The following is a 19,728-nucleotide window of genomic DNA, read 5'->3' as shown; positions in this document are numbered from 1 at the left end:
ATTTTAGGGGGAGTTTTTTTTTAACCATATTCAGAAGCGCTTGAGTTACCCCTGGCTCTGCACTTAGGTCTTACTCCTGGAAGTGCTTGGGGTCTATATGGAGTGCTAGGTATTGAACCTGGATTGGCCATATGCAAGTCATGCACACTACTTATTGTACTGTCACCCCAGTCCCAAGAGAGTCTCATCTTCTGAGAGAATGTCATAGAAACTCCCTGGATAGAATCTGAATAAAATACTTCATTTGCATCTTATATTCAATCACAATGGAGCAAGACTATGGAAAGCTTTCCAACTGTGTCTCCAGAAGATTTCCTTCTGAGTTAACTACATCCCAAGGTAACTGCTAAAGCAATTCTATTAAGATTTAAGTCTTTTACTTATGGTGGCCACCATCTGAGGGTATGGTGCCAGCTTTTGGCTACCCCTCAGTTTTATCTAGGCCCCCCATGCAATTTCTCTTTAAAAAAGGACAGGCAGCCGGCATGGGGTTTGGGGAAACTCCAGGCTGAAGGCCTTCTCCCTACTTTGGAGGGTGCTGGGAGGCCTGGCTGGCCCCCAGCCATCCCCCTCTTCTTCCCTTGGACTCCAGGCCATCTCTGGGTGCTGGCCCAAGAGGCCAGAAAGGTGAGTGCTGGGAAGACTCTTAAGGGGACCCCAGGCTTTCCCTGCCCCTCACCCTGCAGTAGAGGGGAGGGGCATGGGGAAGAGGTTGGACATATGTCTGGCTTCCAGTTCCATACTAAATCCTTTTCTGTTCTGAAGGCTACCTCTTGTTGGCCTGGGGTTTGGGAAGACCCCAAACCAAAGGCCTTCTCTCTAGCTTGCAGGTGCTGGGAGGCCAGGGATTACCCCACCCAGCAGAAAGAAGTGGGTTGTGCTGAGGCAGTCACTTTTCTTTTCACCGGTCTCCGTTTTCAAAACCACGTGGGGGTTAGTGCCCCCGCACATACAGTATATATTAATAGGATTCCCTATGATTAATGTATGTTTTGCATATGCAGAATGCCCATCTTGTATCCACCGCCCTACAAGCTCATTTCTAGTCTTTCACTTCCTCACCCCCAACGATCATTAACCACACACATTTAACCCTTTTTACCTTCAGTTCTTGTTTCTTCAAGAAGATCATTGTCCCCACACAAAGCCAGCTGCCCAACTGCACCCTAAGTTATAAGATAGACTCTCAGCCTGAGAAGATCCCAATAAACTGTTGCTAAGGACCTATTCTCAGAGGCCTCTGTTCCTCCTTCTTTCTTCATTGTGGACTTTTGCTTGCTAAGAGACTCAATTTCTAAGAAATCACGGCTCAGGCATCTTTCCTGATATGGGACTGGGACTGTCGTCAGCCAGTTATCAGATGGCACAGGCCAAATCACAGACCAAAGTGGTGCGCTGGATTTAACAGCCCCAACTATTTCAAAAAACATACAAGGGTCATGTATATATTTTTGAATATCTTATATGTATTCCCTTAATAGATAAAGCTCTTACTAAATATTCTCTTATACAGTGACGATTTTCCCCACTGTATTGTCTGTTCTTCCCTTCGTGATCTGTTCTATAAGGAATTATGGTAGAAGAGTCCCTCAGTTTAGAGCTTATGTTTGAACCAAGTTACAGGGATTGTTGGACTTGTTCCAGCGGCCCCCATATGCACCAATAATGCCATGTGGCATTGTTCCTTTTTTGCATAGGCACATTAAAATGGGAAAATACTATACATACAAATATTTATCTAATCTAATCTAATCTAATCTAATCTAATAGAGATGGGAACACAATTCTTGTAATGCAATGGGACCTTACACCCTGATCATTGTCATAATGACCTGGCTCAGGCCTCAGAAGAAGGGGTATTGTCCATTCACCCCTGAACCAGGGATGCCATCTATGAAACAACCATCACTGTCTATAACATCACTTGGAAGCAGTCATCTACCAGGGAAGACCCTACCACTGCTCTCGCATTGACCAACTCAAAAGAGACTTCCCTTAACACCCAGAAGACTTAACAACAATGAACTGCTTTCAGGACAGGGATCTCTGCATTGCCCTCCTGACTTCGATGTAGGATATGCACAGATCCCAGGATCTTTAACTACAGAAGCCTGATACCAACAACAGCGACTGTGTGGGGGGAAAAGTGTATTGGCACTACAGATAATGACTTGGTTTAGACAATGGAGTATGCCTGGAGACCTAGAGTTGGTCTTATGCCAGAAAACTTCAGGGGTAACATCTCCTTGTATTTAGGCTAAGGCTTTTCCTTTCCATGCCCCCCTTATTTTGGGGGCCTATGCAAACAATAATTCCCACTCTAACACCATTTTTACTGTACTTCTGTAACTCATATCCTTAAAAAGAGAGAGAGAAAAGAAGAAAAGCTTATTAAACCATCTGCAGGGCCTTTAATGAGTTAATTGGTTATTCAATGATTTTCAAAAGTATACTTGCTACTGAACCCATTCTCTTTCATCTCATTAGTCTTTCTATTTTTTAAATAACTTTGCCTTTGTTCTTCCTGAAACCAATGTATTATGAACAATTGTGTGAACTATGTGATATATTTTCTTTAAATAAATTTAAAAATGTCAAAAGCAGACTAAATAATAGTATTAAACTTCAGATCAGGAAGTCTCAAGGTCTATCACTTAAACTTTTGAGGTTAACTTAAATTCATATGCATGTGCTTGGACCTGTAAAAAATACTATGCCTTCAATGTTAAAGGAGTTACATAAATTTTGTGGCTTTAGATTGCTTTGTGTACTGCTAAGAAATGTTATAATGTAGTATAATCTGGGGACTTGAGGGACAAAGTAATTGTGCCTGTGTTTTGTTTTATTTTTCTTAATGTTTTTTGGTTTAAAATTCAAAATTAAGGTGTTAGCAAGGGGATTTCTTCTGAGAATTCTGTTTATGAGCGATTCTCTTCCCAATGTAACTTCACCTTGTCCTCTTATAAAATAAAAAAAGAAAATAAAGAAAAAATAAAAAAGCATATAGCAACCAAAAAAGGAAAAAAGGACAGGCAATTTCTCAAGGCCCAGCATTGCTTCCTTCCTTTAATGCATTGATACTTGGCTGTTGTCATGTGGAACTACGTTTATCCTTATTAGTCTCTTTCAGCTTCGTTTTTTTTTGGGGGGGGGCTAGTGCAATTATGCAGCCTTCTAAGAAAAGAAGGTCTACTACGTTTAGGAATAAATGAGTCAGAGAGAATGTGGATTGATGTATTATGATTTATTTATACATAATTATATCCATCAACGTTAAAATTGCAATTTTTTAAAAATATTGAGAGGTCCTAAGAAACTTGGTGTTAACTGTCTTGGTGGTTTTCTCTCTTCTTGGCACACATTTTACTGAAAAATATTTTCACATTTTCAAGGAACTTCATATTTGAATGCTGTTCTTTTGAACAAAATGAACATTTTTAAGATTTGTTTTCCAAACAAAGAACAGAACACATTAGTGGAACTCTCAAGTAATAAATGGCCAATATCATTCATAAGGTTATACGAGATTAACCTTCAGTTATAAGTGAATCACTTGCAATATAGAAAAAAACTGCAGGGAAATCTGCAAATTACTCATATAGAAAATGAACTAAAATATTAAACATGGTGTTGCTCGCTAATACCCAGTATTTCTTCTCTCTGAAAACTAATGTCTTCTTTAGATGAATCGACTTCAATGTTCAAAACATTCAGCAGAGCTTCTAGATACTACTCTGGGTCATTCTCTGACATGGTAGAGGTACTGGTTCTTGAAGCTAATAAGGCATTTTCGTTTTGCTCTTCCAGTGCTTCTTCATAGCAAGACTTGAAAGCACTTGGAACTGTGTTGTTAATTTTGGCCAGAAACTGTAAGATACGCATCTTGCTAATTTCAGCATGTGATCTGGGGCCCCACAAGAACTTATAATGGGGTGGTTGACTATCAACTATCTGGAGGTACTCTAAATATTTAAGCTTCACCAGATCTTCAGTGATAAGCTTTTTGGGCTTACCAAACAAGAAGTGTTTCTGCCCAGCATAGATTTTCATCTTATTCAAGAATTCCCAGATGCTTACTGCACTTGCACAATTGCCCTTCATGAAGATCACTCCTAGGATATTCATTAGAAGACCTGTCTTGGGGAATCCCCTGCCTGGATTCACTCTACCACTGTTGGGGAGGTTCATTTTATTGACAAGGACATAGCAATTCTTGGGAGAATCCATCTCCTTTACATCAATACCAGATATGATTTCTATACCAAGTGAATCTCTTTTGAGGATCTCATGAAAATGACATTCATATTTCTTCGCAATAACCCACAGCATTTCAATTTGTGAAATTAGCCTTTTCTTTTTAAAACTAATCATCAGGAATTCCTTCAGCAAGGATGTTGCTTTCCTCAGGAGGTCCTTATTGGGTTTCACAGAAGTAAATGAAGCCTCGGAGGTACTAGGCTTTTTCATTATTTTGCAGTGAGCTTTTGGTGGTATTCTTGGGCTCAAATTATCAGGCAACAGAGTAGTGGGGGTATCGATATATAGGATGCTCTGATAAGTGAGCGAGTAACAGACCACTGTTTTACCATTTCAACATAATCAGCATTTAAGAGAGTTAATTTCATCATTTTGGTCAGAGTAGTCTTCACACCCTCTGGCCTATCTTGAACCTAAGTGCAGCCTTTACACTTCTTACCCCGAGGCATGGCAGTTGTGCTCAATGACAATAAGCCAGAATGTGGACAGCTTAACCTGGGCATGAGAAGAGAGAGGATGTAAGACTCTGTGTATCTTCAAAAAGAGAGATTACACCCTGACATGCCCTCTGCAGTTTTCCGAGAGCACTGGTCTCCAGACCCATAAGGATCATGTTCGGATCAACCTGTCCTCTGAGAACCCTGTTGAAATACAGTGAGCTGCAGGCCAAGCTGCCCTTTCCTGCCTAGGACTTACTGGAACTGAGAGCTGCAGTGGACAGGGCTATTTCTTATGGAGATCTCTCAACTCCAAAGTAAGGTTATCCTCTCATATTACATTCAGGAGGCCAACACACCAAAATCCAGCAGACCCTGGGACTCCTCCTTGATGCTGCTCAAAATTTACACCTCAAACCCAGGTTTGCATTTTCTTGGGCTTTTGATGTGAAGAGATAAATGGAGAGATAGTACAATGATAGGGCATTTGCCTTGCACACAGTCAATTCAGGTTCAATATCCAGCACCCTATATGGTTTCTAGAGCTTTGTTAGGAGTAAACCCTGAGAATCATCATGTGTGGCCTATAAACAAACAAAACCAAACAAAAAATTATGTGTCTTTTTTCTAGGTTTTGGGGCCACACACAACAGAGTTCATAGTATATCTATTCATGACTCTACACTCAGGGATCACTCCTGGCAGATTAAGGGAACCATATGGAATGCCAGGAGTCAAACCCTTATTTGCTGTATTATATCTCCAGCCTCATGACGAAGTACCTTAACCCACCACTTCTGCAGGGGTATCCACTGATGATAGATCTGTGAGACTCGGGTTTCTTGAGGTTCTAATTTCTTTCCTTTTGGGGAAATGGGGGTCCCATTTAGTGGTGCTCAGGGCTTTCTCCAGGTTCTGTGCTCAGGATCACTCCTGTTGAGATCTGGAGACTATACTGGGTGCCAAGGAATTAATTGGTGTGAAAGGCAAGTACTTAATCTGCTGCACTAGTCCTCATTTCTCATGAAGGGCCGCTGCTTTGGCTTTAGGCAGGGCTGAAGACACCTGCCTCTGCTGATCTGATGTCCCTTATTTTAAAAGAAATGTTCTCACCATCTGAATGCCAGCAGGAAGAAAGGAGGGTTCAAATGCACTGTACCCACAGACCTAAGCTTGACTGCCAGACAAGCAATGAAGGGCCACTTTCTGTTGCTTCCATTTTTGAGGGGCCTAAATGTTACTGCTAGTCTTTATTAGCCATGACTCTGGGTCTCCTTCTCTTGTAGAATTCAAGTCACTCAAATTAAACTAAAACCCATACCCCTTTGGAACTTTCCAAGAAAAAAATGAGGGGTATCTTAGTATAGTTGTACTGGATATCCACAGGGCTGAGATGAATGGCCATATTTCTTTTTTGTTTGTTTCATGTATTTATTTATTTTTGTTTTTTGGGCCACACCTGTTTGATGCTCAGGGGTTACTCCTGGCTAAGCACTCAGAAATTGCCCCTGGCTTGGGGGAACCATATGGGACACCGGGGGATCAAACCGCGGTCCTTCCTTGGCTAGTGCTTGCAAGGCAGATACCTTACCTCTAGTGCCACCTCACCGGCCCCTCATGTAATTATTTTTAAATTCCTTTATTTAAGTACCATGGTTACAAAATTTTTCATTATTGGATTTCAGTGATATAATATACACCATCCTTCACCAGTGCACTCTTCCAGTCACTAATTCCCAACCTCACATCCCCACCCCCCTATCCTCTGCCTTGCTCTAGGGCAGAGAATTTACTTCCCTCTCCCTCCCCTTTTCCCTCCCCCTTCCTTCCCTTCCCTTCCCTTCCTCCCTCCTTTTTTAACACTGAGGTTTGCACTATTGTGGAGGGGTGCCTTGAGAATGGCCATAATTTCTAAAGCCTAACTTTTTAAAGTCACTGTTCCTCTTAGTCCTCATTCAGGTATCTGACCTTAACTTTTGAGTATGATTTAGTACTTCCCTCCAGCCTTGATGCAAAGTTTTTAATTTCCCAGGTCTCAGGAGAAAAGTTGCAACCTTTCATTTATGCTAACCCTTCCTGAAGCCTCCCAGGAATGACTGTAAATATATTTCATTGTTGCCAGCCCTTAAGAGCAAGTTTCACTTATTAGTATTCAGGGTACATAATACTCCTGTCAGTTAGGGTATAAGCATCTTCCACATTGAGAAGGGAGACATTAGAGCAAAACTCTCCCCAACCAGGGATTTCTAAGACACTCAGCCACCCATGTCAGAGACCCCCCACTGCCCACTGTAGCCAAGAAATGCCCTGAAGTCTCCCAGCATTCGGGTTGTATAAATATCAGTGTCCCCACTTTCTTGTTCCCAAGGTCCTTCTCACCTGTGTTCCTAGGAATCCTACTCAGGAAATCCTTTGTTCCCTGCCACTTAAATTAGAGTTTCCAGTTTCTAGAACCTGCAAGGTGACAGTCAGGATGAGACATACATATCTAGTCTCATTTCTCAGGATTTCTGAATTCAAGAATCTGTATTTAACAGTTGTCCAGGAAGGGGGATAGGGGGTGATGTGACATGGGTAAAAACTCCTTAACTAATCCACTGCTCAGTCATCAGTTACCAAGAACAGTTATCTATTCTCATATTAGCAGTTTCTTATATTAGTAGTTTATATATTATATTATTCTTACATTGTTCATTTTTTTTATATTAGTTTCTTATATTTTTTGTATTATCTATTTGAGTTTGGGCTTCTTTCTCTAACAATGTAATTCAATAGTTACCGAACACAAAGCCCCTATCTCGGAAAACTAGTAGCAGAAATCCGGGGCCATCTTGATGAATAACAGAAATGAGAGCGGACCCTTTGGGTTTCCCTGGCAGGATTCCAGATCACTAACATTCGTAATGTTACACTGTTGCCTAGGTTCTGCACAGTATGGGCATGGTCTTCTACAGGACCCCGTTGCTTAGGAACCTTACTGAGGCTTCTGATTTGTCAGATCCTGGGCATACCATCTCCTCACTGCACCCTGGAATCTACCATTTCTGAAAAAACACATTATTGAGTCTTTAATAGAGAAGTCAAGTTTCACTGATTATGCAAACCGTTGGTTAACAAGGCAGGAAATCTCTATGAGCCCCCTTCTTTTTAGGGAGACAGTTAAAAGAGAACCTTTTAAGCCTTATACATAGGAAAATACACAAATGCTATGCACATTCTGTCTTCACACTATTAGTTTTACATATTTAGGTTGATTTAGTATTTTATCTTTCAGCTTTTGTGCATTTTGCTACATTTTGTTTTGCAGCAGTATAGTATTTTTGTTTTATACCTGCAGTGCTGTTATGTCCTGCCCATTGTTCCAAGGTTCCCCCACTAGTATCTTTAGACACCATATATATTTTATTTTTTTTGTCTTTTTATTCATGATTCACTTTACTCAGTATGACTTCTTCCAGTTATGTTCAAATTTCAGGATTTCGTCTTTATCACCACGGTATACTATTCCACTGAGGACACACAACTTTTTGTTTCTAATAAAAATATTTGATTGATATTATGTGTTTTACAATACTATTAATGTTCAATAACATAATTTCCTTATACACTCAATTATTGTGTTAGTTACAACAGACTCTGGTTTGAGTCCTGACATTATCAGGAGTGATCCCTAAGCAAAGACTGGGAGAATCTTTGGAGAATTTCCAAGTGTGGACATCAAAATAAATAAATGATTTTTCTTTACCCTATCATTACTCCCAAATATTTTAATTAACTCTACATTTCTAATATAATATATTTATAATATAAGATACTCTTTACTAGTAGATTTACAAAATTTGAAAGTTGATCACTAGTATCATGCACTTGATAAAACACTCATTTTGTGGGAAATTTTTATCATCACTGAAAGTAGTCTACAATACATTTCAACCTTTTGTGCAAAGGCACACTTTTTCCATGAAAAAAAATCATAAGGCAAGCCACCATTAGAAAATGTTAAAAACATTTAACTCTGTGCCTATATTGACTATATATAAAGTAATTTTCTTGAATAGGAATCAAATAAACACAAGGAAATTATTTTATAATTACTTCATTATGAAATAATAAATGATGATAATGATTTGGTCTATTTGTGAGCCAAAGCCGCATGTTACAAATGAAACTGGAATTTTTCCCATGGCACACCAGGCAATATCTCACGGCACACTAGTGTGCTGTAGCACAGTGGTTAAAAAAAAGCTGGTTTACATCCATATAAAACTACGATACTTCATAGAGACAGTTATACCTGAATGAATTCTGTGGAAAGAACTTATTTTCAGACCTATTACCATGGTAATTGTTTCAGTATATAAATTGAAGGATGAAAATAAAAATGGAGTGTCTATTAGTCACATTTCATGGAAGACTTACTGGCTCTTCAGAGTAGAGGTTTTTTTCCTAAATATTTCCACACCAAACTTTTTTAAGCCTTTTCAAAACTATTGGATATTGTTGCTAGATACTTTAAAATATCTATCAATTGATTTTAGTATCAATTAATTCACAAAAACAATTGGGAAGAAACTTGCTTTATTTGTTAGGTGGCTTAAAGTATGCTTTTCATTTTGAATTAAGTAATAGGTTTATTAGAACTTAGCTACAGATTCTAGGTCTTGAACTTTGTCCCACTACTGTTAAAAAATCTTCAAAGTGTATAAAACTAAAAGTAGTTGAAATTGCACATGCAGAATGATTTTAGAAAGCATGGGTAAGGGGACATTTTAGTTAACAAAATAACGTGTATTGTAGGTTTGAATTTCCACACATTTCCAATATGATTTCATGTGAATTATTGGCTTTATAATCATGATCTCAATGGCACATTAATATTTTACAACCAAAAAACTATTATATGGGATTTTAGCTTTTGAGAAGCAAGTTGTATTGAATTTACCTTTATCTATTCTATAGTTCTTTGCTCAAAGGTAGTTCATAGTCATTTAAAAATGAATGAAAAATGAGTGAACTAATGTTAGAATAACTATCTTCATACCCAATTATAAATATTATATTTGTTATTTCATTATTAAAATATTTCTTTTTAATAATCTTTTAATTTATTTTTCATATTATTTTAATAATCACAAGTGAATGATATTCCATGTGTATATACTTTTTGTTAGTTTCTAATTTAAAAATATTTTGGTTGAGATTCTGGTTTATAGTATTATTAATATTATATAACAATTTCTTTATCCACTCATCTAGTGCTGGACATTTAGGTTGTTTTCCTAACTTGATCCCTATATTTTGAGAATAAATCTTTCTGCTAATACTAATAGTCTTTATACGGAGTTCTGTTATAGGCACAATCTTATCCTCTGCAAAACTTGGGTCCATCCTGTCATACCTGATCCCTGCTATACAGAAATAAACAAGCGTTGGGCTGGAGAGCTAGTACAGTGAATAGAGTGCCCTAGTCTTTCAAGTGGCTGGCCCAGGATAGATTCCCAGTACCCCATATGGCCCACAGAACCCTCCAAGAGTGACCCCTGAATGTAGAGCCAGGAGTAAGCTTGAGTGAGACCCCCAAAACAAAATACCACAAAAACCTAAAAAAAATAAATGAGACTTTCCCACTTTGTACCTGGGTATCTCATAGTTTAGAACAGGTTTGGAATTCTGTAAAATATCCTCATTTGAGATTAATAATCACCTCTTTCCTCAGGAAGTTTTGTTCTTCAGTTCTTGTATTCTAACCTCCTTGACGTGAGGTTGTTTTGCTTAGTTTCAGGTCTGCTATTTCCTGACAACTACCAGATGCAAGTTAGACTGAAATGCATAAAATAAGAGATTGTTGTGTTCTAAGAGGCTGGCAGCAGAGTTAAATCTGTAGGAAATCACTTTCCTTTATTTGGTTGTTCAATATCTTATTCTTATTCAGAATTTTCTTTTTTTTTTTTTTTTTTTTTTTTGGTTTTTGGGCCACACCCGTTTGACGCTCAGGGGTTACTCCTGGCTATGTGCTCAGAAATCGCCCCTGGCTTGGGTGGACCATATGGGACGCCGGGGGGATCGAACCGCGGTCCTTCCTTGGCTAGCGCTTGCAAGGCAGACACCTTACCTCCAGCGCCACCTACCCGGCCCTTGATCTGAGATGGTTCTCCTTTTGCTGAACTGAGGCCATTCATTTTAGGTCAAGACCTCTTGGAACTAAGGGAAATAAATATAGGCAAGGATGCCATTTGTCAGCCTTGCCTGGAGAAAAGAATTTCAAACCTGAGAGAACTTCAAAATTTTCTGAGTGAACCTCTACATTTTAAAGTGGCTGTCTTCTTACTACTCATGAAGGAGGTCCTCATTTTGCTAACATATTTATCTATGATTAAAGGATTACTGGAAGAAATCCCATCCTTGAAAACTCTTGAGTTTATTCCTAGTAAAAACCTTATGGACTCAATTTGAGACTTGGTATGTGATGAACAAACTGCAACCTAAGGCAGGGGAGCCAGTGCAGGACTAATCTATCAGAGAAAAATGAATCTCATCTATTGGTTTCAGTAGAGTTTTTCCTTTGTGGGTTGTGTGTGTGTTTGTGTGTTTTAGAGGGGGCATATCCAGAGGTGCTCAAGCTTTAGTCCTGGCTTTGCATTCAGACATCACTCCTAGTGGGCTTGTGTGACTATATGGGGTGCCAGGAATTGAATCCTGGTCAGCCACATGCAATGCAAATGCCGTACCCACTGTATTATCAGGCCAGACCCCAACATAGTTTTTTTTATTATTATATTTATTTTTGGGGGGTGAAGGAAATTCTAAGCAGTGTTCAGGGACTAAGGGAGCAATGAGGTAATAGAAATCAAGCTCGAAGCCTCATGCAAGCCAGGGACCTGCTCTAGTCGTTTGAATGATCTCTCTAGCCACATATTGATATTGTTTAATATATAAAATATTTAAGCACCATGATTACAAGTATGATTGCATTTGGGTTTTAATCATAAATAGAACACCCCCTGTCACCAGTACAGAGTTCCCACCACCAATGCTCCCCCTCCTTCCTTCCCAACCCTTATCTGTATTTGAGACAGGCATTCTACTTCTCTCACTCATTAAGATTGTTATGATAGATTTTAGTGTAGTTATTTCCCTAACGGCACTACTACTCTTTGTGGTGAGCTTCATATTGTGAGTCAGTCCTTTGGGTCCCTCATCTCTATTGCTCTGGAGATTATTACGATGATGTTCTTAATTTTTCTTAAAACTCATAGATCAGTGAGACTATTCTGACCCTTAATAAACTTTTTCCCCACTTTACATTCCACCAAAAACCTGAGCGACTTGGTTACTACTGAGTAGGAACTAATGTGCCCCTTTACCTAACATGTTTGTCCAGGAACTAGAAAATTCTGTGTGCCCACCATTGATATAGAGGTGTATTGTGGTTTGCCTCAGATGACTACTGCTTTTTATGGTCTTACAAGGTTAAAAGTAGGCTAAGGGATCTCATCCCCCACTGTTCTGCACTGACCTCAAAAGCAGAACTGTTTTTCCACAATGAAAGACAATTTTATTCCAACTCATTAATAAATGAAGATATCAAAATATTTTGGCATTTTAATAAAAAGAAAATTAAAGTATGATTAATATCTTATAACTAAAATTTGAAATGCTAAACTAAATAGACTAAAATTTAGCTAATTTTATACAAGTATATAATTTATTCAGTTCTATATGAATATCAGACTATCAATTAAATCTTTTTCTATTACCACACCATTACATTTAAACTCTTTCCATGTGAGCAGCAGGACTTTCTAAGGACATGTCTAGATTTTTCCAAAATCATACTGAATATTTACCAGGGATTCTAAACTCTGCTGGGCAGTCGGCCTATAAAACAAGGTTTTAGGAGTTTTTTACATTCTCCAGGCAGATGCAAAGAGAAAACTTTAACCCTTCCTGCTCTTATTCTGTATTTCCCAAGACTGTAAGTAGGTGCAGTTATACCCATTCCATTTCATAGTGACTTTAGTAGTCTGTTTCTACAATCAGTTTTCGTCTTGACTCTTAACTTTGTGGGACTCCAGCTACTGTTCTGAAGTTTTAATCTCCAGTAATAACCCTCACTTTCCAGGGACTTGAGTGGAAGTCAGTTTTGCTGCAAGCAGCCACAACTGTCCTAGACTTACATGGCTGAAATCCTACTATTCTGGCTGGCTCTTAGGTCATTCTTACTCAGTTTCAACACCTTAATGTCAATAAGAGATGATTTACTTCTTGCTCTATTCAGGAGTACATGTCCACTGACCAAGACTCTTATTAATCTCCTGAGATTCATAAAGAATGTGAGTACTCAACAAGCCTGAGGCAGACTCTCTTTGTCTAAGAACAGATAGGTTCCTTCTCTGAGATCACCCTATATTCTGGAGTGACTCCCCACACTGTATTGTGTGCTCATCTTGGTTCACCTTTCTTGGATCAAAGACTTCAGGGAAATGCCTTATCTACACAAATTATTTGGGGGACATGGGATTTTGGTCACAGTGATGCTCAGGGGTCTACCTTGGCAGTGCTCAGTTATCAGCAGTGCCAGGGATATAATTAGAATTGGCTATATGCGAAGAGGCACCCTATTTCTGTACTATCTCTCAGAAACTGTAAATTCTTGATTTCCTCTCAACAAACCTTGTAAAGAAATGCCTGTCCCAGGAGTCATGTGAAATGAGCAAGACACATCACAAAGTAAGATAGATGGTGGTGGGGCCAGAGAGATATCATGGAGATAAGGCGTTTGCCTTTCATGCAGAAGGATGGTGGTTCGAATCCCAGCATCTTATATGGTCCCCTGAGCCTGCCATGAACGATTTCTGAGCATAGAGCCAGAAGTAACCCTTGAGTGCGGCCGGCTGTGACCCAAAATCCAAAAAAAAAAAAATGATGATGAATTTCCAGGGAAAAATAAGTCTTGTTTTTATTTTGTTTTGGGGCTATACCTAGCAATGTATATGTTTGGGGGGTTACTCCTGGCACTTCAATCAGTAATTAATCCTGGTGTTGTTCAGGAGACCATATGATATCAAAGATTGAACCTGGGTAGGTCGCATGCCTGGGTAGGCAAATGACCTGCTCACTGTACAACCTTTGGGTTAAATATTAAAAATACCTTCAAAGACTTTTTACAATGAACCCTTTAGTTTATTGAACCCATTTCTATTAATCCCACTTTCCTCTCTCTTAGAAACCTCATTGTATTTTTTTAATGTTATTATTTTATTTACATTTTTTTTATTTAAACACCTTGATTACATACATGATTGTGTTTGGGTTTCAGTCATAAAAGGAACACCACCCATCACCAGTGCAACATTCCCATCACCCAAGTCCCAAATCTCCCTCCTCCCCACCCAACCCCCGCCTGTACCCTAAACAGGCTCTACATTTCCCTCATACATTCTCAATATTAGGACAGTTCAAAATGTAGTTATTTCTCTAACTAAACTCATCACTCTTTGTGGTGAGCTTCCTGAGGTGAGCTGGAACTTCCAGCTCTTTTCTCTTTTGTGTCTGAAAATTATTATTACAAGGGTGTCTTTCATTTTTCTTAAAACCCATAGATGAGTGAGACCATTCTGCGTTTTTCTCTCTCTCTCTGACTTATTTCACTCAGCATAATAGATTCCATGTACATCCATGTATAGGAAAATTTCATGACTTCATCTCTCCTGACAGCTGCATAATATTCCATTGTGTATATGTACCACAGTTTCTTTAGCCATTCGTCTGTTGAAGGGCATCTTGGTTGTTTCCAGAGTCTTGCTATGGTAAATAGAGCTGCAATGAATATAGGTGTAAGGAAGGGGTTTTTGTATTGTATTTTTGTGTTCCTAGGGTATATTCCTAGGAGTGGTATAGCTGGATCGTATGGGAGCTCGATTTCCAGTTTTTGGAGGAATCTCCATATCGCTTTCCATAAAGGTTGAACTAGACAGCATTCCCACCAGCAGTGGATAAGAGTTCCTTTCTCTCCACATCCCCGCCAACACTGTTTATTCTCATTCTTTGTGATGTGTGCCATTCTCTGGGGTGTGAGGTGGTATCTCATCGTTGTTTTGATTTGCATCTCCCTGATGATTAGTGATGTGGAACATTTTTTCATGTGTCTTTTGGCCATGCGTATTTCTTCTTTGTCAAACTGTCTGTTCATTTCTTCTCCCCATTTTTTGATGGGGTTAGATGTTTTTTTCTTGTAAAGTTCTGTCAGTGCCTTGTATATTTTGGAGATTAGCCCCTTATCTGATGGGTATTGGGTGAATAGTTTCTCCCACTCAGTGGGTGGCTCTTGTATCCTGGGCACTATTTCCTTTGAGGTGCAGAAGCTTTTCAGCTTAATATATTCCCATCTGTTAATCTCTGCTTTCACTTGCTTGGAGAGTGCAGTTTCCTCCTTGAAGATGCCTGTAATGTCCTGGAGTGTTTTGCCTATGTGCTGTTCTATATATCTTATGGTTTTGGGGCTGATATCGAGGTCTTTAATCCATTTGGATTTTACCTTTGTACATGATGTTAGCTGGGGGTCTAAGTTTAATTTTTTGCAAGTGGCTATCCAATTGTGCCAACACCACTTGTTGAAGAGGCTTTCCCTGCTCCATTTAGGATTTCCTGCTCCTTTATCAAAAATTAGATGGTTGTATCTCTGGGGAACATTTTCTGAGTATTCAAGCCTATTCCACTGATCTGAGGACCTATCCTTATTCCAATACCATGCTGTTTTGATAACTGTTGCTTTGTAGTACAGTTTAAAGTTGGGAAAAGTAATTCCTCCCATATTCTTTTTCCCAATGATTGCTTTAGCTATTCGAGGGTGTTTATTGTTCCAAATGAATTTCAAAAGTGTCTGATCCACTTCTTTGAAGAATGTCATGGGTATCTTTAGAGGGATGGCATTAAATCTGTATAATGCCTTGGGGAGTATTGACATTTTGATGATGTTAATCCTGCCAATCCATGAGCAGGGTATGTGTTTCCATTTCCGTGTGTCCTCTCTTATTTCTTGGAGCAGAGTTTTATAGTTTTCTTTGTATAGGTCCTTCACGTATTTAGTCAAGTTGATTCCAAGATATTTGAGTTTGTGTGGTACTATTGTGAATGGGGTTGTTTTCTTAATGTCCATTTCATCCTTATTACTATTGGTATATAGAAAGGCCATTGATTTTTGTGTGTTAATTTTGTAGCCTGCCACCTTGCTATATGAGTCTATTGTTTCTAGAAGCTTTTTGATAGAGTCTTTAGGGTTTTCTAAGTAGAGTATCATGTCATCTGCAAACAGTGAGAGCTTGACTTCTTCCTTTCCTATCTGGATTCCCTTGATATCCTTTTCTTGCCTAATCGCTATAGCAAGTACTTCCAGTGCTATGTTGAATAGGAGTGGTGAGAGAGGACAGCCTTGTCTTGTGCCAGAATTTAGAGGGAAGGCTTTCAGGTTTTCTCCATTGAGGATAATATTTGCCACTGGCTTGTGGTAGATGGCCTTCACTATATTGAGAAAGGTTCCCTCCATTCCCATCTTGCTGAGAGTTTTGATCAAGAATGGGTGTTGGACCTTATCAAATGCTTTCTCTGCATCTATTGATATGATCATGTGGTTTTTATTTTTCTTGTTATTGATGTTGTGTATTATGTTGATAGATTTACGGATGTTAAACCAGCCTTGCATTCCTGGGATGAAACCTACTTGATCGTAGTGGATGATCTTCTTAACGAGGCATTGAATCCTATTTGCCAGGATTTTGTTGAGGATCTTTGCATCTGCATTCATCAGTGATATTGGTCTGTAATTTTCTTTTTTGGTAGCGTCTCTGTCTGGTTTAGGTATCAAGGTGATGTTGGCTTCATAAAAGCTATTTGGAAGTGTTTCTGTTTGTTCAATTTCATGAAAGAGTCTTGCCAAATTGGCAGTAGTTCCTCTTGGAAAGTTTGATAGAATTCATTAGTGAATCCATCTGGACCTGGGCTTTTGTTTTTCGGCAGACATTTGGTTACTGTTTTAATTTCATCAATGGTGATGGGGGTGTTTAGATATGCTACATCCTCTTCCTTCAACCGTGGAAGATTATAAGAGTCCAAGAATTTATCCATTTCTTCCAGGTTCTCATTTTTAGTGGCATAGAGTTTTTCAAAGTAGTTTCTGATTACCCTTTGAATCTCTGTCATATCAGTAGTGATCTCTCCTTTTTCATTCCTGATACGAGTTATCAAGTTTCTCTCTCTCTCTTTCTTTGTTAGGTTTGCCAGTGGTCTATCAATCTTGTTTATTTTTTCAAAGAACCAACTTCTGCTTTCGTTGATCTTTCGGATTGTTTTTTGAGTTTCCACTTCGTTGATTTCTGCTCTCAGCTTTGTTATTTCCTTCTGTCTTCCTATTCTTGGGTCCTTTTGTTGAGCATTTTCTAGTTCTATTAGCTGTGTCATTAAGCTACTCAGGTAAGCTCCTTCTTCCTTCCTGATGTGTGCTTGCAAAGCTATAAATTTTCCTCTCAGTACTGCTTTTGCTGTGTCCCATAAGTTCTGATAGTTTGTGTCTTTATTGTCATTTGTTTCCAGGAATCTTTTTATTTCCTCCTTGATTTCATCTCGGACCCACTGGTTATTGAGCATAGGCTGTTTAACTTCCAGGTGTTAAAGTGTTTCTTCTGAGTCCCTTTGGAGTTCACAAATAATTTCAGAGCCTTGTGGTCAGCGAAGGTAGTCTGCAAAATTTCTATCCTCTTGATCTTATGGAGGTATGTTTTGTGTGCCAGCATGTAGTCTATCCTGGAGAATGTCCCATGTACATTGGAGAAGAATGTGTATCCAGGTTTCTGGGGATGGAGTGTCCTATATATATCCACTAGGCCTCTTTCTTCCATTTCTCTCCTCAGGTCTAGTATATTCTTGTTGGGTTTCAGTCTGGTTGACCTGTCCAGTGTTGACAAAGCCGTGTTAAGGTCCCCCACAATTATTGTGTTGTTGTTGATATTATTTTTCAGATTTGTCAACAGTTGTATTAAATATTTTGCTGGCCCCTCATTCGGTGCATATATGTTTAGGAGAGTGAATTCTTCCTGCTCTACGTACCCCTTGATTAATATAAAATGTCCGTCTTTGTCCCTTACCACCTTCCTGAGTATAAAGTTTGCATTATCTGATATTAGTATGGCCACTCCAGCTTTTTTATGGGTGTTGTTTGCTTGGATAACTTTTCTCCAGCCTTTTATTTTGAGTCTATGTTTGTTCTGACTATTCAGGTGCGTTTCTTGTAGGCAGCAGAAGGTTGGATTGAGTTTTTTGATTCATTTAGCCACTCTGTGTCTCTTAACTGGTGCATTTAGTCCATTGACGTTGAGAGAAAGAATTGTCCTGGGATTTAACGCCATCTTTATTTCAAAATTTGGTGTGTCTTTTGGGTAGTCTTGTCTTAGATTAGGTCTTTCAGTTTTTCTTTTAAGACTGGTTTTGTGTCTGTGAAGTTTCTGAGCTGTTTTTTGTCTGTGAAACCATGTATTCTTCCATCAAACCGGAAAGTGAGTTTTGCTGGGTATAGTATTCTGGGTGAAGCATTCATTTCATTCAGTCTTGTCACAATATCCCACCACTGCTTTCTGGCATTGAGCGTTTCTGGTGACAGGTCTGCTGTAAATCTCAGGGAAGCTTGCTTGAACATGATTTCCCCTTTTGATCTTGCTGTTTTCAGAATTCTGTCTCTATCTGTGGGATTTGTCATTGTGACTAGGATGTGTCTTGGGGTGGTTTTTCTGGGGTCTCTTTTGGTTGGTACTCTTCGGGCATGCAGGATTTGATCACATATATTCTTTAGCTCTGGGAGTTTCTCTTTAATGATGTTCTTGACCATTGATTCTTCCTGGAAATTTTCTTCCTGGGTCTCTGGGACTCCAATGATTCTTAAGTTGTTTCTGTTGATCTTATCATAGACTTCTATTTTCGTCTGTTCCCATTCTTTGACTAATTTTTCCATTGTCTGCTCATTTGCTTTAAGTTTTTTGTCCAATCTCTCCTGCTGTATGGAATTGTTATGTATCTCATCTTCCACAGCACCAAGTCTATTCTCAGCTTCTGATACCCTGTCCCAGAGCTTATCCATTTTGTCATTCACTTCGTTTACTGACTTTTTCAGTCCTGTTAGTTGACATGTTATTTCAGTTTGGAGTTTTGTCATTTCTGCCTTCATATTTTCTTGGTTCTTATTAGTGTTCTGTTCAACTCGATCCATGGTTTCTTGGAGTCTGTTGAGCACCTTCCATATTGCTAGTTTAAAGTCCTTATCTGAGAGGTTGATTAGTTGTTCAGTCATTATCTGGTCCTCAGAATTGTCATCCTCATTCTCTATGTCTGATGCTGGCCTGCGTTGTTTCCCCATTGTCACACTTGTATTGTGGGTTTTTCTACGTGTTGTAGTGGTATTCATTGTCTATATGATGTAGGCAGCACACTCCTCTGGCTCCTCCCATTCTGGATGGGCTGACTTGCCTCTAAGGGAGGGGAGTCCTCCGTGGATGAAGCCTCACACTGGGTCAAATCTTAGGCCCGAGCATGCAACAGAGAAGACAGTCCAGAGAGAAATGTTTGCTTCTGTGATATAGCGCCGTTCTTAGTGTGATTTTTCCTTCTTGTTCCAATGGAGTTCTTTCCTTAGAAAGAGTGCACGGCCGCTCCGCTTCGCTACGCGGCCGTGCTCCTCTGAGCCTCTTTTTGCCCCACTCGCAAGAGTTTCACGCAAGAGGACAGTAGACAGACATAGACAGGTCACACTCACAGTCTTTCACAGCTGAGCCCCACTGGGCCGGTGTACTTTCGCGGATTTTCCCCGCCTGGTGTCACACACAGGGAGCCAGCTTTTGCAAAGGTTAGCCGGTTTTTATGCTCTGAAGTCCCTCCCTGAAAATGGCATCTGGGCGAGCGAGGTTTCTGGAGGCTCTTTTTGCCCCACTCGCAAGAGTTTCACGCAAGAGGACAGTAGACAGACATAGACAGGTCACACTCACAGTCTTTC

The 19,728-nt window shown here is 39.4% G+C and overlaps 1 protein-coding gene across 1 annotated transcript; it reads right to left on the bottom strand.

The window, feature by feature from the left end:
• Nucleotides 1–3,729: 3,729 nt before the first annotated feature.
• Nucleotides 3,730–4,467, bottom strand: LOC125998810 (melanoma-associated antigen B3-like). The gene has a single exon (XM_049766873.1). The coding sequence runs from the start codon at nt 4,465–4,467 to the stop codon at nt 3,730–3,732; it is 738 nt and encodes a 245-aa protein (XP_049622830.1).
• Nucleotides 4,468–19,728: the final 15,261 nt, after the last annotated feature.

This window comes from Suncus etruscus, chromosome X, assembly GCF_024139225.1.
Source record: "Suncus etruscus isolate mSunEtr1 chromosome X, mSunEtr1.pri.cur, whole genome shotgun sequence".
Classification (NCBI taxonomy): Eukaryota; Metazoa; Chordata; class Mammalia; order Eulipotyphla; family Soricidae; genus Suncus; species Suncus etruscus.
Note: the sequence above shows the minus strand (reverse complement) of the source record. Positions and strands in the feature narration are given on the sequence as shown.